The sequence below is a fragment of the Pipistrellus hanaki genome (genome assembly GCF_964339955.1).
Source record: "Pipistrellus hanaki genome assembly, chromosome: 10".
Classification (NCBI taxonomy): domain Eukaryota; kingdom Metazoa; phylum Chordata; class Mammalia; order Chiroptera; family Vespertilionidae; genus Pipistrellus; species Pipistrellus hanaki.
This window is the reverse complement of record NC_140512.1, coordinates 73,147,844-73,170,276: the sequence shown is the minus strand read 5'-3', so window position 1 is coordinate 73,170,276 and position 22,433 is coordinate 73,147,844. Positions and strand designations below refer to the sequence as shown.

The following is a 22,433-nucleotide window of genomic DNA, read 5'->3' as shown; positions in this document are numbered from 1 at the left end:
TGCGCGACCCGACTCCGGGCCGAGTGGAGGCGCGAGCAGCCGAGGGCGGAGCGATCGCTGGTGCGACTTCCTGCGCCGGGCGCGCCCAGTCGGGTGCGGCGGCGCCGGGGACCGCCGTGGGCGGCGGGGCGGAGCTGAAGAGCCAGGGCGGCCCGGCCGCCGCCAGCCGGCTCCACGCAGCCTGGTGGCCCTGGACCGTCGGAGGCCCGACCTGGCTCTAGGAAAGGCAGCGTGTCCAGGCTGTGGAAGCGCCACTCACAGATTTACCGTCGGCGGTGGAAGGGCTCTTCGCCTGCATAAGGCTCTGCACTTTACAGATCATTTCTCCGTTTGTTGTCATTTGATTAAACGCTTGTAAGAATGGCAGGAATCGATGCATTTGAAAAAGCAGTCGTAAAAAGATGACTTCATGCGACACGAGAGATGAGAGCTGAACCATGAAGGCAAATGTTCTACATCTCAGGTTTATTTTATCGCGTGCAGGATGCAGGGGCAGGTCCCAGTCCAGCGGCGCTGGGAACTCACACCCAGCTGTTCCCAGACACTATTTTGCATTTGTTTAGTACCAATGATGCTGACAAAATATTACACTTAATGTTCTCACCTGCGCGCATGCGAGTAAATTGATGGTTAGAGCATAATTCAGATACACCAAAGTTTCGGTTCAATCCCCACTCGGCACGTACAAGAAGCAACCAATGAATGTATAAATAAGAACAACAAAATGATGTTTCTCTCATCTCCCTCTGTCCCTAAAATCCATAAATAAAAATGTTAAGTAAAATTGTAAATCATGTGTTAAGCAATACTTCTGTTTGTGCTTTTGATAGGATTTTTCTATAGAGAGAAATTTTATTTTTCAGACATTGTATTTTTTAGTGATATACTATTATGAACTGGTTACAGTTTTATGGGCCCATCTATGTATTCCAGATATAAAGGCTGTTTACTTAGTCCCCTGCCTTAGAGAAATTAACAGATCCACTAAGCCCTTTGTATTTAATGATACTCTGTTTTTTAGCATACCACTACTACCTTTTTCATTTAGAAAGAACATAGAAGGAAGTTAGGAAAGGTAATATTGGTGATAACTATGTTTTATGCAGGGACTGCTCCAAATGAGGCATTTAGTAATTCATCAAATTCTCCTAGGCATGTTACAGCTTTTCAGATGAGGAATATGAGAACCAGAAAGGTTAATTTGCTTGTCTGAGGGCACACAGCTAGGCTGGTGGATCTGAGATTAAATCATCCTCTTAACCAGTGTGTCCTTCCATCAACAAGAAAACAGTGGATACTGTTTCCACCCACACCCATACTGCAAGAATAACCCTTCTCCCTCACCTCCCAAGTGCAGTCCCTAATTCTTGTCAAGATAATATGACCTTGTCTATATTTTTCATTTTAGCCCCTACCAATCCACCCTGCACTGCAGCCAGTCATCTAGCACATGAATCTCTTGTCACTCCCACCTCTATCTTTTTCCCCCAAACAGGACAACTTAGACAGTCACCCAAATGCACCATGTTCACAGGCTTTACAAATGTTCATTTCCCTTTCTTACTATCTCCCCTGTGTTTGAAAAAAAAAAAAAAAAAAAAAAAAAAAAAAAAAAAAAGGCTGTAGATGAAGATAAAACAATCTTTCCCTAGACTTCTTAAAACAACTATTTTCTAAATAACTCACTTGCCAATCAAATATTACATTTTATCTTGTAATGTTTACCTTACTGAGTTCATGTGATGACTTGGGCACTATAGAGTACTAGAGATAGCTAAAACACAGGCTGGGCCTCCAGGAGCTTGTAATTACTAGGAGAGAGAAATATGCACACAATAACCAAATAATCTGAGTGAGAGCCAGAGTGGCTTCCACCTCTACAATGAAACCTCTGCATGGGTGTAGGGAATGTACCTGGGACAGGGAGAGGTAGTAGAAACAGACAGAACAATTGATAAGGCCCAGATCTAGGCAGGAGGGGATCTACAACAAAGTGAAAAGAATTGAACTTAGGAGGAGAAATCAAGATGGCAGCATAGATAAACACCTAAACTGCTGCCTCGCACAACAATTTCAAAACTACAATTAAAAGACAAAACGAACATCATCCAGAACCACAGGAAAGCTGGCTGAGTGGAAATTCTACAACTAGAAGGAAAGAGGAAAGCTAACAGAGAATCAGAGGAGCTGCAAAAGGCTGAGATATGGAGACACATGCATGGCAGAATACCTGGCTGGCTTTCTCTAGCAGGAAGGAGACAAAAGCTCCCAACTGCGCTGAACCCCAGTTCTGACTGCACTGAACCCCAGTCCTGGGCGAGACCCTGTGAACCCAGGCTTATACGGGGGGAATCTGGACTGTCAGGAAACTCAGGGGAGCCTTGAAAGGCAGAGGTCTGGAGGTACAGGAGCAAGTGCACGCAGAGTGGACTGACTACTGAGTGCCACTGGCTTTCCCTAGTGGGTGGGAAATGAAAGCTTCCCCACCTCGTTAAACTCCAGTTCTGGGTGAGAATCTGGAAATCCAGATTCATTGGGTGAGAAACTGGACTGTCTGGCAGCGGGTGAAACTCGAGGGCGGCTTACTCTTAGAGGTGCTTGCAGTGATTACTGAAGGACAATGAGACCCAGAACCATCATAGGGCAGGGATGACAGGAAGCCAAGACTGTTTGTTCAACCCTGAGACTTTGCCCCATCCAAGCTGAGCAGAGGCTTTTGCAATTTTTTCAAGTCTGGTCCCATAAAGCTGTCTCCAGCACAGACGTCTCCTGGCTGATCCTAACAGCCAATTGGCCTAAAGATCAATTCCTCCCAGTGACACCAACATCAACCAAGACTTAACTAAAATAAGGCTGTACACATAGTCCACAAAGGGGTGCACCAAGAGTGTCTCTATCCCTCTCTCTTCCTCTCTGTAAAAAATCAATTAGAAAATTTTTTTTTAAAAAAGACTGTCCACCTCAGGTAACTGGGGAGGCTGACCCACAGGGCCATATAGGAAACCTAGCACACAAAGGTACCCTACCAACTCAAGGAAGCAACAAAAATGTGGAGACAAAGAAATAGATCACAAACAAAAGAAATTGAGGAAAACAAACAGCTGGATATAGAGTTTAAAACCACGGTTATAAGGTTTTTCAAGAATTTCCTAGAAAAGGCATTGGCAAGACCCTCAAGGATATGAAATTTAGCAAGACCCTCAAGGATATGAAAAAGGACCAACTAGAAATAAACATACACTGACTGAAATAAAAAATATTATACAGAGATCCAACAGCAGATCAGAGGAATGCAAGAATCAAGTCAAAGATTTGAAATACAAAGAAACAAAAAACATTCAACTGGGAAAGCAAAAAGAAAAAAGAATTCAAAAAGTTGAAGATAGTATAAAAAGTCTCTGGGACAACTTCAAGCATACCAGCATCAGAATTATGGGGATCCCAGAAGAAGAGAGAGAGCAAGATACTGAAAACCTATATGAAGAAATAATGACCGAAAACTTCCTCCACCTGGTGAAAGAAATAGACTTACAAGTCCAGGAAGAGCACAGAACTCCAAACAAAAGGAATCCAAAGAGGAACACACCAAGACACATCATAATTAAAATGCCAAGGGCAAAAGCAAAGAGAGAATATTAAAAGCAGCAAGAGAAAAACAGTTAGTTACCTACAATGGAGCACCCATAAGACTGTCAGCTGATTTCTCAACAGAAACTATGCAAGCCAGAGGGAGTGGCAAGAAATACTTAAAAGTGATGAATAGCAAGAAGCTACAACCAAAATCACTCTACCCAGCAAAACTATCATTCAGAATTGAAGGTCAGATAAAGAGCTTCACAGATAATAAAAAGCTAAAGGAGTTCATCCCCACCAGTATTATATGAAATGCTGAAAGGTATTCTTTAAGAAGAGGAAAAGAGGTAAAGATAAAAATTATGAACAACAAATACATATCTATCAACGAGTGAATCTAAAAATCAAGTGAATTAATAATCTGATGAACAGAATAAACTGGTGAATATAATAGAATTAGGGGCATAGGGACTGAAAATTCTCAGGGGGAAAGAGGTGTGAGGGGGTGTGGGAAGAGATTGGACAAAAATCATACACCTATGGATGAGGATAGTGGGGGGGAGGTAAGGGTAGAAGGTGGGTTGGAAACCTGGTGGAGGGACACTATGGGGAGGGGGAAGAGGAACAAATATAATAATCTGAACAATAAAGATTTATTTGATTTAAACAGAAGGCAGCACTTTTATATATATAATAAAAGGCTAATATGCAAATAGACCAAATGGCAGAACAACCAATCAGTGGCTATCATGTACTCTCACCACCAGGGGGTGTAGGCAGAACATAGCAGGCGTTGGCCATCACGGGATGGTGGAGCAGGTAAGCAGGGGCACCAGACCAAGGCAGGGCACCAGTCCCTGTCCTTTGCTTTCACCAGGCAAGCATCTGGTGGTTACTGAAAATTCTTTGCTCCCACTCACCACAGTCCCACCTGGGGCTTGCACCTGCTGCTGGTGCTGGCCCTGCTACACCCGGTGCTGGTGCTGGAGCTGCCACTCATACCCACTGCCAGTGCTAGCTCCACTTGTACCTGCAACCAGCACCAGAGCCACCGTTTGCACTCACTGCCAGTGCCCAGAGCCGGTCCTAATCACTCAACTCCATCAGCAGTTGTGAGCAGCGACTGCTGGCCCTGATTCTCCACCTCCCCCTGCTCCTGGGGGGAGATCGGGGCAGCAGCCACCACACACACCCACTGCTGGTGCCAGTCCCATTTGCTCTGCACCATCAGTGGGTGGGAGCAGGGTTGGAACTGTCAGTGTGTGGGAACAGCAGCAGCAGGAGTGAGCTGCCTGCAGACAGGGGACTGGGGGCCATGGTGGGAGGGGCTGGGCAGGGTCTTGGAGGATGGGCAGAGACACGCCCCTGTTCTTGCAGCCCACAGTTCCTTTCAAGGTACACAAATTCGTGCGCTGGGGGCCCTTAGAGAGAGAGAGAAAGAAAGAGAGAGAGAGAGAGAGAGAGAGAGAGAGAGAGAGAGGGAGAGAGAAAGAGAGAGAGAGCGAAAGAGAGAGAGAAAGTATTGATTTTAGAGAGGAAGGGAGAGGGAGAGAGATAGAAACACCAATGATGAGAGAGAAGCATTGATCTGCTGCCTCCTGCATGCCTCCTTCTGGGGATCAAGCTTGCAACCAAGGCATATGCCCTTGACTAGATTAGTACCTGGGACCCTTAAGTCCACAGGCCAACACTATCCACTGAGCCAAACCAGCTGGGGCCACAAGGCAGCACTTTAATCTGAAAACAGAAAGGAATGAGAGTAGACACTGCCTTCACAGCTTGTTGTTGTTGCTAATCCTCACCCAAGGATATTTTTTCCATTAATTTTTTATTTTTTATTTTTAGAGAGTGAAAAAGTGGGGGAGACACAGAAACATTGATGTGAGAGAAACACATTGATTGGTTGCCTCCCACACAGCCCAGGCCCGAGGATAGAGCCTGCAACCCATGCAGCTGCCCTCAACTGGAATTAAACCCACGGCCCTTCGTTCTGCGGGTGTACACTCTAACAACTGAGCCAACCCAGCGAGGGCCACAGTTTTGTTCTAGAACATGCACAATTATGCTCCCCTTTCCTCTGAGAAACCAGAACCTTTCATTGGAGAGCTATTTGCACAGAAAAAAAGGAAACAGGTAACATGAAGGTCATGGAGATTGAGGCATAGGAAGAATAAAATACTAGCGAGGACCTAAGAACTGAGCTGGGCCTGTTATTGACTGGGTGCAGAGAGATGTGCTCTGTCTTCTGGGTGACCAAATACAGGGAGGTGGGCTCACAAAGGCAGCCCAGGCCGGAGGCTGATGGACACTTCTCTTCCATTATTTTACATCCCTGGGCCCCGGGTCAAAGACTTCATCGCAGCTGCGCAGGATTCCTAATGTGTTCACACATCTTATCTATAGGATGTGATTCTACAACTCTCCAGAGGAAAGGCTCATGCTCCTGTGTGTTAACAAGGCAATGCTGGTGAGGTCGCAACCGAGTCATGAGTGAGAGCGGCATCTGAGCATTAAACTGTTGCACAGGAAGAGTTGAGACCCACCATTTTACACACAGCGGTGAGCAAAAGTAGGTTGACAGTTTTTCGTATGGAAAATAGTACAATAATTAATAAATAACAATACAAGAACAAACTGTTTCTGGTACTCCCAACTGTAGCCCTACTATTGCCTATCCCCTGTATTTACAGCTTACATAATGTAATTCGGTGAAGAGCAAGGGAAAACTACTTCATTTGTTTCAGATTTAGCACCTTCCACTGAAGTTGAGTGTTCTAGACCCTAGATCAAGGTTTTTATGAGATATGTATTTATGTCTCCATAGCAACACATACACATACACACATTATTATATACAGACTCACAGATGAAGGGAGGAGATAGGTTTATTCATTCAATACTTGCTATGCCAGGCAGTGTGCCAGCCTAAAGATATGCTGATAATGCTAATAAATGTGGTTCTTGCTCTCAAGGAACTTAAAACCTAGTGGAATTACTAATGAGACTTGGCAAAGTTAGGAATGCATGCCAACACAATCCCCCAGCCCGAGTCAGATAGGAAGTCTGATTCCTCTGATCTAACGGTCTGATTGCAGCTTAGTCTTTAGTTGGCAGCCCTCTTCCTCTCACACAGCAAGTGGTCTATGGGACAGCACTGCTTTGTCCCGAGGGCACCAGGCTTTGTCCTGCAGCCACTGTGTAGAATCCCTGCAATATGGCAAGGAAGAACACATGTCAATCACGAGTGTAAAAACAAGTAAGCATGTTCTGTTTCTCTCTTATAGTCCCTGCTCTTCCTGAAGTTGGTAATTCAAGGCTACAAGATACAAGGTTTAAAGAGTAAGAGAGAGGTTAAAAAACAGCCCTGTCTATATAAATGTAATTAAAATTTCCTTGGAAGTCAGTGCATATGCTGAAGGACAGTTAACTCGGAAGTACTGGTTGAATTTCCTGGAAAATAAAGTGATCAGAGGCTGCTGTGCTTCTCAGAAATCACAAGCCAGGTCTACGCGAGTCCTTCAGCATTGAGTAGCCAGGACGTGACCTTCTCCCAGGGAAGCTGAGCAGCATCCTGCCTGGAGCCGGAATCCCACTTTCCTGCCAGCATCGCCTCCGACACGTTAGCTGGGGCCAAAATTCCTGTCTAACACTCAAGTAAAAGGGCCCCATCCTGATGCGTTTTCCTCATGTCTAAGCTGGCTGTGATTTCAAAAAAAAAAAAAAAAAACCCACATCTTGCCTTAGATAATGTGGCTCAGTGGATAGAGCCTGGGCCTGCAGACTGAAGAGTCCCAGGTTCCAGCCAAAGGCACATGCATGCCCTGGTTGAGAGCTCGATCCAAAGTAGGGGCCTGCAGGAAGCAGCCGATCAGTGGTTCTCTCTCATCATTGATGATTCTCTCTCCCTCTCCCTCTCTAAAATCAGTAAAAATATACATTAAAAAAAAAACAAAACACAAAAACAACACATCTTTATGCTGTGGCATCATCCGCACGACTAGAGTGGTAACTGCTTTGCTTTAGGGCGCTGCACTATCAACCACTCAGGAGCACGATTTTTTTTTTTTGGGGGGGGGGATGAAAAATATTTTAGTTTAATATCACAACTTGATCTTGTGACATTGTTATGCCCAGACTTCATGATCCCCAAGGACCACCAGGGAGCCAAGTCCGATGCAATAAACAAAAGAGCCTTCACCATGCTAGCATGGGCCCCCCAACTCATGCCGGCAGCATGGCGGAAGAGAGCGAATTTCCCCCAGTCCAGGGGTTTTGAGGGCTAGGGATAACTCCGCCCTGCGGGGTGGAGTCGGGAGCTCATCCTCGCCCCGCCCTGCCCTCTCATTCCCCCCTTGTCTAATGTGCCCAGTCAAATCATTGACTCAGCCTACTTCCTTTCAGCATAAAACAACAAATACAGTTAACAAGACCCTTAGTACCACAGTTCCCATCAGTATTGTCCTCACTGAAGTCCAGTTCCCCTCCTGCAGGTATCAGTTCTCCTCCTGGCCTGTAGTTGCCAGGATCCAGGCCATGCAGGAGCTGGGAGTCATGTAGTCAGGTCTGGGTGCCATCTACTTCAACAGCAGTGGGCGAGGAGCACGATTTTTAACGTTAAAAGAATAGGAGACAGCCTCTCCCCCAAACCTGCGGGTGGAAGGAACCCGCAGGAGCGCGCACTGCTCCTTCCACACTAGCCGTCCAGGAGCCGCACCCCGGCGACCCACCCGCCCTCCGGCCCCTGGTCAGGCGGCGACAGAGCCGTCCCCAAGCCCAGGGTGCTCCGCAGCCGGTGCCGCACAGGCCACTGCCCAGCCGGCAACCCAGCCCGCAATCACGCTCAGCCGGGAGGCAGCAAGAGACCGCCTGCCGTCCCCCGGGCCCCGCGCCAGGCGTCCCACGCTGGGCTCCGCCCGCCCCGGAGGCCGGCCCACCAGGTGGAGAGGGAGCGGCCAGCCCCGCCAAGGACTCCCACCGCCCCGCCCACAACCGCTTCACGCACCGGCCCCGCCCACCCCAGGAGTGACGTGCGCCCAGCCCGGGCCCCGCCCCGCCGTCCTGCGCGCTGACGTCACACGCCGCCTGCAGGCGGCCGGGAGGCGTCCCCTCAGAGGGGCGCTGGCGCTCGGCTGGAGGCGCCTCGGCTGGGACCGGACGCGCTGGCAGAGCGGCTGGGCGGCGGACGATGAGAGACGCCGGGGGCCCGGGCCTGGTGGCCGACGCCGCACGGGCCGAGCCGGCTGGCGCGGCGCTGAGCGTGGACGTGGTGGGGCTGCTGGCGCAGCTGGCCCGCAGCTTCGCGCTGCTGCTGCCGGTGTACGCGCTGGGCTACCTGGGCCTGAGCTTCAGCTGGGTGCTGCTGGCGCTGGCGCTGCTCGCCTGGTGCCGGCGCAGCCGCGGCCTCAAGGCCATGCGCCTGTGCCGCGCGCTGGCGCTGCTGGAGGACGAGGAGCGCGCCGTGCGCCTGGGGGTGCGCGCCTGCGACCTGCCGGCCTGGGTGAGTACGGCCCGACCCGCGGACCTGCCGACCCGCGTGCTTCCCGCCTGGTTCGCCGACCCCGCTCCTGCCCCCTTCCTGCTGGGTCTGGGGTGCGCGCCGGCGCGGGTCCAGCCGCGTCCCAAGTCTAGACCCCGCTGACCTGTGGGCTCGCGTGCCCGCCCCTGCTGACCGCCCGTCCGTGTGCGCCTCGCCTCCACCCGCCCCGCCGCCGGAGGTGCGCCGCCCCGCCCTGCCGCCTACCGTCCGGGTCGGGTGTCCGCTCCGCTGCCGCCCCCACCTGCCCACGCCGGTGTGTCCGCACCACCGGCTTCCCGGTCGGGTAGGGGCCGGTGTCGGTCCGGATCGTTGTCCGCGCGCTCACCTGCGGCCCCGCAGCCCCTCCCGAAGGCGCCTTCCCTCGTCCCCTCCTCCCGCCGCGCCGTGGCTGGACCTGGGGGTGTAGGGGGGGGCTCCGGGCGGCGGGGAGCGGCTTCCCCGGAGCCCGGCCCCACCTGCGCCGCAGGAGGAGGGAGTGGCCTCGGGTGCCTCCGGGGAAGTCGGTGTTTCTTCCCAGGAGACTAAGAGCTGGGGGCCCCGGGTCAGACTTGCCGGAAGTAGCAGTATTTTAAGATAAGTAATGCTCACATCAGGGTTGATGTAAACTTCAAGTGAAAATGGCCAGCCGTGTGTCCACAGGGTCATTTCCTCTTGGAGGAGAAAGGGCTTGGAGACCAAGAGGAAGCAGGAGGCCCCGAGGTCGCAAGCAGCGGGGCCCCGGCCCGGGCACTGAGGGCGCGGCTGTCTGCGGCACAGTATTTTGGAGAGTCAAGTCACTAGAAGCAGGAAGGAGGAGGGGGTGCCCTTCGGATTTGCAGGAGTTCTCGCAGACAGCGTCTAGTGTCTGTGCCGGAAAGAAGCTAAATCACCAAAGCAGCAGGCCTCAGAGGGCTCAAATTCACAGGAACCCATGTGCTGACTTTCATAAGTATTTGGTCATCAAGCTGTTGGCTAATATCAGTTGGCTTATAAAAACTCTTGTGAAATGCACAGTTTTCACATACTAAATGAACAAATAACAGTTCCTACCATAGTGGGGGCAAGACAAGTTCAGGGAGGAAGGGAGGAATGAATTTATATTTTCTCCAAAAATTTCACTTGTTTATTCCAAATTTGCATTTGCAGTTATATCATACATATGCATACACACACACACACACACACGCACACACACACGCACACACTTAAACATACCCGCATTGCTTAGAAAACTTCTAGAAATATTCACATGCAACTTGACAAAGCACTAGGGGGTTGGAATTTGAGGGGGATTTTTTTTAATAAACCTTTATTGTTCATATTATTACAAAAGTTCCTCATTTTTCCCCCCCATCCACCAGGCTCCCACCCCACCCTCTGCCCTTTCCCCACCCCCCATTGTCCTCATCCATAGGTGCACAGTTCAGTCTCTTCCCGCACCCCCCACTCCTCTTTTCCTTGAGAATCATCAGTCCACTCCTTGAGGGGGATTTTTTTTTAAGGAAAATCTTTTTTATACATTTAAAAACTTTTACTTTTAATTATAGTTCATGTACAATTTTATACCTTTTTATTATCATAATAAAAACCAGTGGATTACATTGTCTGAAAGGATGTCTGCTATTCTGCTTTAGCTAGGGATCAAAGCAACAATAGAAGATTTCTGTATTAGTAGTATTATTGATTTTTAAGTGCATACTTGAGTTCTTAGGGTTCTGAACTTTGGGCTGGTATTTTGCTTTGAATGAGATATATTTGTACACATTTTCTTTTCTTAAATTTTTTTTATTGATTTCAGACAGGAAGGGAGAGGGAGAGAGATAAATATCAATGGTGAGAGCATCATTGATCTGCTGCCTCCTGAATGACCCCTACTGGGGATCCAGCCTGCAACCTGGGCATATGCCCTGATGAGGAATCAAACTATAACCTCCTGGTTCATAGGTTGATGCTCAGGTGCTGAGCCACCCCTGGTGGGGCTGCACTCATTTTCATAATAGTTTGATTCCTAGCAGGATTGGAAGCAGAGGGAAATATGAATCAATGTGGTACCCACTTCCAACCCTGCTTTTGGATATGTTCATTTACAGTTTTTTATTTTATTTAGTAAAGTAAAAATTTACACTGGATATGAAAAATGAGATAATTAAAGAATATTACTTTGAGAAAAAGTATATATTGTTTTTAATTAAGCATATATTGTTTTTAATTAATTACAACATATTAAATGAGAGGTATGTGAAAAATACCTCTCATTTAATATGTTGTAATTCTGTAAGACTTTGGTCCTGCAGCTTCATTGTAAACTGTATTCATCGCTCCTCTAAAAAAAAAAAATTATTCACAAAAGGAAAAGACCTGGTAAGTTTAGATTAATGGGTTAAGGATGGCCTTTTTTGTTGGACATACCAGTGTCTAACCTGTGTTGTAAAGTTTAGACTATGGGTGAAAAATATTCTTGAAGAGTTTTTGTGTAGATAAATAAGAACAGTATATATTTTCATTTAGTTGAAAAATTAGAATTTGGTAGGGTGTATTCTGCCCCTTTCCTGTTTTTTTTCTGCTGCCAATAAATGCTAATTCTATGGCTGCAGATAAGTAGAGACCCAAATCTGTCCTGTTCCTCAGTTGTCCGGACAGCTGGTTTCATTATCTGACACTTCTTCTATACATGTACCAGCTCTTCTTTGGAGGGAGCTCTCTTATCCTCATCCTGGGATGTTCAGGAGAATTTAACACCAGCCAACATTGAATATGGATAGTCTAAGAACCAAAATAACAAAACAAAAGAATATACTCTGGTCTCATATAATAGGACAAATATTTGCTTTTATTCTCAGTGTTAAACATTGACTTACACTTTATGGAAATTTTGTGAAGACACAATATTTGTTGTAGCTAAATCAAGAACCAGCTTAGCTATTTTAAACTGTGGTTGCAATTTTACCACTTAGATCCCAGAGTGATATTGTGCTCTGAGAAAAGGTTAGAGACCTCCTCAAGGCTGTGGAGGGGACACGGATGCTCTTTGGATTCTTGTTCACACACACGCTGCTGCTGCAGTTCAGAGAGGGAGTGACTGAGTATTGGTATGCTTGTGTTGTGGGGTTTAAATGCTTCATTAAGGTAGAAACGAATAAAGCAGTCAATATCTGCCTCACTTTACATTTCAAGATGGGAGAATATAGAGCTAGGACTGAACTATAAATAATTTAAATAAATATGAGTTGAACACATGTAACATATTTATATTAAATTAATATACTGCATTAATTATCTATATATATAAAAAGCCAGCGACCAGAAGGCTGTAACAGCCAGAACAACCGACCAAAACAACCAGTCGCTATGATGCCCTCTGCAGCCAAGGAAGGGCTTGATCAGGGGTGGGGCCAGCTGGCCAACCTCCTTCAGCCCCTCTCCCTGTCGCCCCCCGTAGCCCCCCCCCCCCCAATCAATCAGGTGGGGCCTGCTGGCCCACCAACCACAGCTCCTGCCAACAGCCGGTCCTGAGCCCAGTTGTCCCCCAACCCCAATCTGGAGTGGGGCCTGCTGGCCCGGCACTGATTAGGCCCTGATTGTACACCGGGCCTCTAGTATTTTATTTTATAAAATATACTAGATAAATATATTTTATAAATATACTAGAGGCCCGGTGCACAAAATTTGTGCATGGGGAGGGTGTGCCCCTCAGTCCAGCCTGCACCCTCTCCAATCTGGGACCCCTTGAGAAATGTCCAACTACCTAGTTCTTACACAAATAATGTAAATGGGCGGTTGGACCTCCCTCTCAAAATCCAGGACTGCTGGCTCCCAACCTCTTGCCTGCCTCTGCCTGATTGCCCCTACCTGCTTCTGTCTGCCAGCCTGATCAACGCCTAACTGCTCCCCAGCCACCCGATTGCCCTAACTGCCCTTCCCTGCTGGCCTTGTCACCCCTAACTGCCCTCCCCTGCCAGTCTGGTCACCCCTAACTGTCCTTACCGCTGGCCTGATCGCCCCCAACTGCCCTCCCCTGCAGGCCTGGTCCCCCCCAACTGCCCTTCCCTGCCAGTCTGGTCACCCTTAACTGCCCTCCCTGCTGGCCTGATTGCCCCCAACTGCCCTCCCCTGCAGGCCTGGTTCCCCCCAACTGCCCTCCCCTAATGACCTGGTCTACCTCAACTGCCCTCCTCTGCCAACCGGTCATTCTTAACTGCCCTCCCTGCTTGCCTTATTGCCCACAACTGCCCTCCCCTGCAGGCCTGGGCCCCCCCCCCCCCCCAACTGCCCTCCCTTGCTGGCCTAATCTCCCCCAACTGCCCTCATCTGCTGGCTGTTCACCCCCAGCTGCCCTCCCATGCTGGCCTGGTCTCCCCCAACTGCCCTCTTCTGCTGGCCTGGTCACCCCTAACTGCCCACAACTGCCCTCCTTTGCATGCCTGGTCCCCTCTCCCCCAACTGCCCTCCCCTGCAGGCCTGGTTCCTCCCAACTGCCCTCCCCTCCTGGCCATCTTGTGGTAGACATCTTGTATCCACATGGGGCAGCCATCTTTGACCACATGGGGGCAGCCATCTTTTGTCTTGGAGTGATGGTCAATTTGCATATTACTCTTATTTATTTATTTATTTATTTATTAAAATATATTTTTTTATTGATTTCAGAGAGGAAGGGAGAGGGATAGAGAGATAGAAATCAAGGATGAGACAGAATCATGGATCGGCTGCCTCCTGCACGCCCCCTACTGGAGATCGAGCCCACAACCCGGGCATGTGCTCTTGGCCAGAATCCAACCCGGGACCCTTCAGTCCTCAGGCCGACACTCTATCCACTGAGCCACACCGGCTAGGGCATATTACTCTTTTATTAGATAGGATAGATATCTAGATATGAAGAACTGATTATGAAAAACATGACTACAGTAGTAATTTAGTGTTTTTGTTAGGCCTCATGACCTTTTTTTTTCCTATACTTTCCATGATTTCTACGTTGGTCACAGCACTGAACCTTGAATAGACATTGTGACTACATTAAAAACTACTTTTACTTTATTTTACTAGAGGCCCGGTGCACGAAATTCATGCACGGGGGTGTATGTCCCTCAGCCCAATTTGCATCCTCTCCAGTCTGGGACCCTTTGGGGGATGTTCGACTGCCAGGCCTAAACAGGCAGTCGGACATCTCTCTCACAATCCAGGACTGCTGGCTCCCAACTGCTTGCCTGCCTGCCTGATTGCCCCTAACTGCTTCTGCCTGCCAGCATGATCACCTCCTAACCACTCCCCTGCCAGCCTGATCAACACCTAACTGCTCTCCTGCCGGCCTGATCGTCCCCAATTGCCCTCCCTTGACAGCCCAGTCACCCCCAAATGCCCTCCCCTGCATATTCCTTTATTAGATAGGGGTTTTTTCTTTAACATATTGGACAGCCCTAACTGGTTTAGATCAGTGATGGAGCAAAGGCCTGCAGACTCAAGGGTCCCAGGTTCAATTCCGGTCAAGGCTATGTACCTTGGTTGGGGGCATATACCCAGTGGGGACTGTGCAGAAGGCAGCTGACCGATATTTCTGTCTCATCGGTGTTTCTAGCTCTCTATCCCTTTACCTTCCTCTCTGTAAAACATCAATAAAATATATATATAAAAATGAAACATTTAAGCCGAAACCGGTTTGGCTCAATGGATAGAGTGTCGGCTTGGGGACTGAAGGGTCCCAGGTTCGATTCCGGTCAAGGGCATTTACCTTGATTGTGGGCATATCCCCAGTAGGAGGTGTGCAAGAGGCAGCTGATCAGTGACTCTCATCGATGTTTCTAACTCTGTATCTCTCTCCCTTCCTCTCTGTATAAAATCAATAAAATATATATTTTTTTAAATGAAACATTTAAAATTCCTCTATATCTGCCTGGCTGGTGTGACTCAGTGTCTGAGAACCCAGAGGGGATCTCTGCATGGGTGCTGGTGCTGCTGCCAGCCTGAGACCCCAGGCTGGGGGTGTGGACCCAAACCACCACTTGGTGCTTGAGCATTCCCAAGTGGCTGCACTCATAGGCTCAGATTGGTCAGGGGGTGTTCTGGGACCCCTGCCACTCAGGGCCTATGAGCCTACAGGCTAGGAGTAGCCTGGGTCTGGAGGATGTTCCTGTTGCCTGGGAAACTCCAGCCTCCCTCCTGCTCTCTGTGGCCATAGCCATCTTGGTTGGGTTTATTTGCATACTCACTCTGATTGGCTGGTGGGTGTGGCTTGTGAGTGTAGTGGAGTGATGGTTAATTTACATATTACTCTCTCATTAGGTAGGATTTTATTTTATTTTTATTTTTAATATATTTTATTGATTTTTACAGAGAGGGAAGGAGAGGGATAGATAGTTAGAAACATCGATGAGAGAGAAACATTGATCAGCTGCCTCCTGCACATCCCCCATTGGAAATGCGCCAGCAACCTAGGTACATGCCCTTGACTGGAATCAAACCCGGGACCTTTTTTCTTTTTTCTTTTTTCTTTTTTTTTTATATATATTTTATTTATTTTTTACAGAGAGGAATTGAGAGGGATAGAGAGTTAGAAACGTCGATGAGAGAGAAACATCGACCAGCTGCCTCTTGCACACCCCCCACTGGGGACATGCCCGCAACCAAGGTACATGCCCTTGACCGGAATCGAACCCGGGACCTTTCAGTCTGCAGTCCAACGCTCTATCCACTGAGCCAAACCGGTTTCAGCGAACCCGGGACCTTTCAGTCCACAGGCTAACACTCGATCCACTGAGGCAAACTGATTTCAGCAAAACTATTCTTAAATATATATATTTTTTATTGATTTTTACAAAAAGGAAGGGAGAGGGATAGTCAGAAACATCAATGAGAGACAAACATGCATCAGCTGCCTCCTGCACACTCCCCACTGGGGATGTGCCCGCAACCAAGGTACATGCCCTTGACCGGAATTGAACCTGGGATCCCTCAGTCCACAGGCTGGTGCTCCATCCACTGAGCCAAACTGGTCAGGGCTATACTAAAAACTAATTGTATGCTTTAAATGAGTGAGTTGTATGATATTTGAATTATATCTTAATAGCACTGTTAAAAATGTAGGCATTGGATTTCCTTTAAAAATGAAGAAGTGAAAAGGGTGACCAACTATAGTTCAGATAAAGCCACACATACCTTCTTGCTTATAGAATTCCAGCTAAAACTTTTTTTTAAAAACTTGTGACCTTTTTCTTTGAGCAAATCTTTTTTTTTTTTTTATAATATATTTTATTGATTTTTCACAGAGAGGAAGAGAGAGGGATAGAGAGTCAGAAACATCGATGAGAGAGAATCATCGATCAGCTGCCTCTTGCACACCCCCTACCGGGGATGTACCCGCAACCAAGGTACGTGCCCTTGACCGGAATCGAACCCAGGACCTTTCAGTCTGCAGGCCGACGCTCTATCCACTGAGCCAAACCGGTCTTGGCTTCCAGCTACAACTATTAAAAATGGTTATACGGCCCTGGCTTTGTAGTTCATTTGGTTAGAGCAGTGGTCTGCAAACTCATTAATCAACAGAGCCAAATATCAACAGTACAACGATTGAAGTTTCTTTTGAGAGCCGAAAACCGACTTCCGCTCATGAGCCATGAAGTTTCAATCGCACTGTACGTGCGCGCTGCATGTGGTGTTTTGTGGAAGAGCCACACTCAAGGGGCCAGAGAGCCGCATGTGGCTCACGAGCCACAGTTTGCCGACCACTGGGTTAGAGCATCTATCCAATACTTCAAGGCTGCGGATTCAATACCCGGTCAGAGCATTTGCAAGAATCAACTAATGAGTGCATAAATAATTGGAACAACAAATAGATGTGTCTGTGTTTTTCTCTCTCAAAAAAAATGTATTGTTCCAACTTAAATTTGGAGACATTTACATTTTAGAAAATATTTAAGGGGTGGGCTTAGGAATTAAAAAGTAAATAAGTAAATATTTTTACATTAAACCTAATGTTACTTTAAACATTATTGGCTAAACAAATTCTAATTGAATAACAAAAGAAATCATGCTTTGTAGATATAAATGGCCTAAATTTGTGAGTTATTCTAAACCCTTACCTTTAATTCAAGGTTAGCAGTACATACTTATATCTATTTGAGAAGTTGGTTTGTTTTATTTTAGATACATTTGAATATAGCATGATGTTAGAATGCACTGTTTGTGATCTTTTGGATTTATGTTTTGTTAAATGGTTTGCAGTTGCCACACTTTGCTGCCTCCATGAGTTCCCTTCCCGCATTGAAAGATCTGTGCGCCATAGAGGTCCTGGCGCCTCAGTGTGCTCTCTTTCAGACACGCCCTCCCCTCACCATAGCCTGAGGGGTGCATGGAGACACGTGTGCGGACATTTAAGAGTAGAAGGGCATGACATTCTCCTAGGATTGGGAAACCAGGGGCATGTGCCAGTATTGCAGAGGCTCGGGACTTACTCAGAACCCAGGGCTGAGGAGTGGCTGTGCCCAGACTGGCAGCCCTCCAGTCCCAGGGAGTCCGCCCTGGGCGTGAGTGGTGGGATGGAGGGTCTGGTCGCTGGAGGAGGAGAGAGAGTGACGTCTTCAGAACTAAGCTTGTGAGATCAGGAACTGGAACCCCCATGCAGTGCTGTAGAGTTCTCATCTCGCTTCATTTGCCACAGAATGTGCAGCCAAGCCTGTTGCTGGCTGCTGTGCTCTGCATCACTGAGGTCTCGGGGCACAGCCACCTCTCTGCCAATACCCTTTCCTCCTGCCCTTAACCGCAGAGTCACCGCCTGTGCTTCTGGAAGTGGGTGGGGCCTAATTCTTACACAAATAACGTTAATGGAAGTATCTCTCCACTTAACATGTTTTATTTACAAGTTTTCTCTTGGTCTTTCTCTTTGTCACTGGTTTTTCTTCCTCATTTATTTTTCTTAAATAAATCAAACCAGCCGAAACCGGTTTGGCTCAGTAGATAGAGTGTCGGCCTGCAGACTCAAGGGTCCCAGGTTCGATTCTGGTCAAGGGCATATCCTTGGTTGCGGGCATATCCCCAGTAGGGGGTGTGCAAGAGGCAGATGATCAATGTTTCTCTTTCATCGATCTTTCTAGCTTTCTATCCCTCTCTCTTTCTCTCTGTAAAAACTCAATAAAATATATATATTAAAAAATAATAAAAAATAAATCAGCCTTTGATTCATCTATTCACTCAGCCAACATTTTTAAGGCACTTGCTTTGTTCCAGGTATTGTAATAGGTGCTAGAGACATAAACACAAGTAAGATGAGGTGTTAAACTCAAGAATTTACAAGCTGGCAATTTATCTTAGGCCTTTCAGTTGATATAACGGTATGTTCATTTGAAAAATTATGACATTGAGAGCATTTTATACACTTACAAAGGTAATAGAAATCAGCCTCTTATAAAAACAGATTCTGTTGCTGAGGATGAACTCATTTCTTGGGCTTGTAGATCTGGCTATGCCTAAGAGTCCAGTTTCATGCTCTGCTCTGTCTTTGCTACTTTGTGGAAGGCACTTTACCAGTGCTCTTCATGAAACCTCTGAGCCCTAAGTTCCCTGTTGCATGCCCTTTTTAAAAAAATTTATTTCAGAGAGGAAGGGAGAGGGAGATTATAAGTTTTATCTCTTTTTTAAAATATTTTATTGATTTTTTACAGAGAGGAAGAGAGAGGAATAGAGTCAGAAACATCGATGAGAGAGAATCATCAATCAGCTGCCTCCTGCACAGCCCTCAACTAAGGTACATGCCCTTGACCAGAATCAAACTCGGGGCTCTTCAGTCTACAGGTCAGTGCTCTATCTGCTGAGCCAAGCCAGCCGACAGGGCTAAACTGATTTCTTAAAAATGAAAAATTTCACTGTAAAATTTCAAACATGTGAACTCTGAATCCATGTAGGTGTTAGGTATTCCTGCTGGTTCTATAATTCTAGAGGATTTTAATCCCAACTTCAGTCTCATATAGTTTCTATTCTTTAAAGTAGAACAAAGCTGGATTAATGTCACACAATATACAGAACATGTGTAATTACTTCAATGCTACAATTACGCATCTATCTTATATTCTCACAATTTTCAACCGATGTACATTTTAAGATGCATACCTGACTAAAAGGGCACTACCTCTTTTCCCTGAGATTGTCAAATTTAAAAGTGACAGCAGCCAAAACAACAAAAGCTGTCTGGTGTGAATGCCCTGTTTTGAATAATAAATACGTAAGTTATATAATAGGGTTGCATCTTATTGGTCACATCATGTAATAAGGTTGCATCTAATTGGTTAATTCTTGGTCCCAGAAATCCTTACGCAAGTATAGGCACCTGATTTTTTTTTTGGAGCCAAAAGGATAGGTAATTGCTATTATTATTATTATTTTGTAAATCAATCAAAATAATGCCTTTTTCTTTTCTTTCTTTTTTTTTTTTTTTTTTTTTTTGGTCATATTGGCAGAAAGTATGTTTTTCTTTTCTTTTTTTAATTTTTTAAAAATATATTTTATTGATTTTTTTACAGAGAGGAAGGGAGAGAGATAGAGAGCTAGAAATGTTGATGAGAGAGAAATATCGACCAGCTGCCTTTTGCACATCCCCTATTGGAGATATGCCCACAACCAACGCACATGCCCCTGACCGGAATCGAACCTGGGACCTTTCAGTCCCCAGACCGACGCTCCACCACTGAGCCAAACCTGTTTCGGCAGAAAGTATGTTTTTCAGTGTGTTACAGAATTTTAGTGATTTGCTTATATGTATCATGAGATGAAAAAGATTGAAAATCGCTAATCTAGTTCGTTCCAATTAAAACCTAAGTATGGAAATTTGAATAGTAGCATTTTGATTTGGATTCATGACAAATGACCAGATTGTCTTACGTGTTTTAGTAAAGGAGATGAGAAGACAGATTTCCTGTTCTTGGACTCATTTTAACTTGTGAGATCGATGGAACTTATGCCAGAACCTCACCTTTAAATCAAGACTGTCTAATAATTATATGAGTTTTCTTTCTTTTAGCAGCTACAGAATGCCTAAGTGACTTTAGAATTTAAAAAATATGCTTCAGTCTTTGAAAAATATCTGTAGACGTGCATCGTTAGTAAGGTAGTGAGTCTCTTGACCTTAATATTGTGATCAAGGGTTGTCGATGGTTCTGTCGGGCAAAGATGTGTCCCTGTGTTTATTGTGCCACTGAATGTTAGTCCTGGCTTAAGCTCCTTCCACACATGCACCGAAACTTGAACCACCCTTCAAAGACAAGTGATGGGTGACAGTACGTCCAGCATCGCAGATACATTGTCTGAAATTACAGCCGGCCTCCGTACAATTCCTTAGGCATGTCCGTTCTTTTAGAAAGCTAGAAACAATTGCTTTTCAGATAATTCAGACTGCTCTGCTACTTTTAGGAGATATGCTGGGATAAATACGCCCTAGTTTTTAATGTTTATTTTACTCCTTCCCAAGTGACAGAAATGGGGGGTCATCACCCCACCAGGAGACAGCAGTGATTGTTGACGTTGAACGCCCTCCAGGCAGTGTTTGACAGAGCAGCACCTGCGCATGTGCCCTCTGCGGCTCTGGCTCTCGCTGCTCAGCCAGCTCTCCTGTCAGCAGCCAGTTCTGGTTTTGATGTTGGTTTGAGACGACAGAAGACAGCATCACATTCACCCTAACTGGTAGCTGTGGTCAGCGCCTAAAGGAGAGGTCGTGTCTGGTCACTGTGGCCTCAGATAAAGACTGCGGGGATGCTAGTGCTGCTTCGGATTCCCCAGTGGATTTCTTGTTTTTCTCTCGCACAGAAAGCACCTGGGAGCTGTGGCAGTGTTCCCAGCAGGAAAGCCTCAGCCAGACGGTTTGCAGCACTGGCCCTGCTCAGGCTCTTTGCTCCCGTTGCTATGCTGTGTCCTCACAGGTACAGCAGACTGTTCCGGCGAGGCAGGCACACCCCATTGAGGAAATGATAACTGGGTTTTGAAAAAGATTAATTGCTTTATTTACTTGTGAATTGATTATCTACTTTTATGTAAACTTGAAATAGAGAAACCTACTTATTTTGTGCAATTTCTTTTGGCCTTACAAAGCAGTAATCTGACTAGGATTGACAGGTTCTGAGAGAGACATTCTCTCCCACCCTTTAAACCTTGAATACATTCTTCTCTCTAGCAGCTGTTAGGAGAAAGCATCCCAGTGTCTTAGGGAAAAGCATGGTATTGAGATTTCCTGACCCTGTTTTTCCTCTTTCCTTGTACCCTGAAGCTATGGAAAAGGTGAGGGGCAGACTGGGACTGGGGGTTTTGAGGAAAGAGAGAGATGGCTTACATTACTCCTGTGGGAAATGGGTTAAAGAAGTTTAAGTATGAAAAGGTCAGAGGGCGCACATTTATGTCCTTTTCCTTTTGCGTCCTTTTCTCCTGATGCTCTGGAACAGCGAGCCTGTGGGAGTCTCAGAGCTCTGCCCTGTGTGCCACAGAGAGGTCGCATGCACAGCGCCAATGGCTTAGAGCCAGAACTTAAAACAGTCCTTGTATGTGAGGGTTTTGGCCACTGTCAGTATTTAATGTGCACAATTACACAAGATGAGGAAATCGTAATGACTTTCTCCGGGCCCCCTCCACCTTACCTCAGCAAGCCACACTCCGTGCTCCTGTGTCTGTGCATGAAGCACCGTGCGGAGGGCTGTAGGTGTCTCATTGATCCCAGGCGCCCGTGAGCCAGGACAAGAGGAATGGGGGAACAGAAGGCAACTGGACACAATGGCCCAGCAATACAGCAGGCACAGGTCACCTCCCGAGAGAAGGTCTGGGCCTCAGTGGTATTTCAGTTCCGGGACCAGAAAGGAGCAGAACCCGGTGGCAGTGAGTATCGAGGCCCTGCCCTGGCACTGACCTTGAGAGAGCACCCCTGGGAAGCTGGTGCATGTTCTGCTGCAGCCCCCCCAGCCCTCCCCTCATGTCCCGCCTGCAGGAGAGAGAAACCCTCCAGACCAGGGACCCAGCATGCGCTCTCCTCTGGGGACACGCCCTTGCCATTCCCTTCCCTGCTTCTCCCCTCGCTGGACTGTGTCCTGAACGCAGAGGGACCCAGGGCAGCAGTGAGCAGTGGCAGCCCATCCTGCCACGTAAGTCCACGTGGACTTGGGCACTCCCGCGTGGTGTAGAAAGGTGGTGTCTGGGGTTGATGATGAGGGGACAGTCCTCCCTCCGTGTACTGGGTGGCTGGTGAGGAGGCCCTCAGCCCAGCTGGCAGGTGGGACTGTGCTAGTGGGGACCCCCCAAGCCCACCCCCAGGCCTAGGGGACACACTCAAAATTGCTGTCTCAGGTGAATTGAATTCCTCCTTCCTTCCCCCCAAGATGTGAAAGAA

General features: G+C 47.2%; 1 protein-coding gene across 8 annotated transcripts in view; it reads left to right on the top strand.

Moving 5' to 3' along the window:
- Positions 1-8,646: 8,646 nt before the first annotated feature.
- The window catches only part of ESYT2 (extended synaptotagmin 2), a 71,983-nt gene continuing 58,196 nt past the window's right edge, over positions 8,647-22,433 (top strand). For all 8 annotated transcript variants that reach the window (XM_084897506.1, XM_084897507.1, XM_084897502.1 and 5 more), the window contains exon 1: positions 8,647-9,070. In XM_084897506.1, coding sequence (XP_084753632.1) covers positions 8,759-9,070 — 312 coding nt within the window. In that variant the 5' untranslated portion in view covers positions 8,647-8,758. The remainder of the gene's footprint in view (positions 9,071-22,433) is intronic.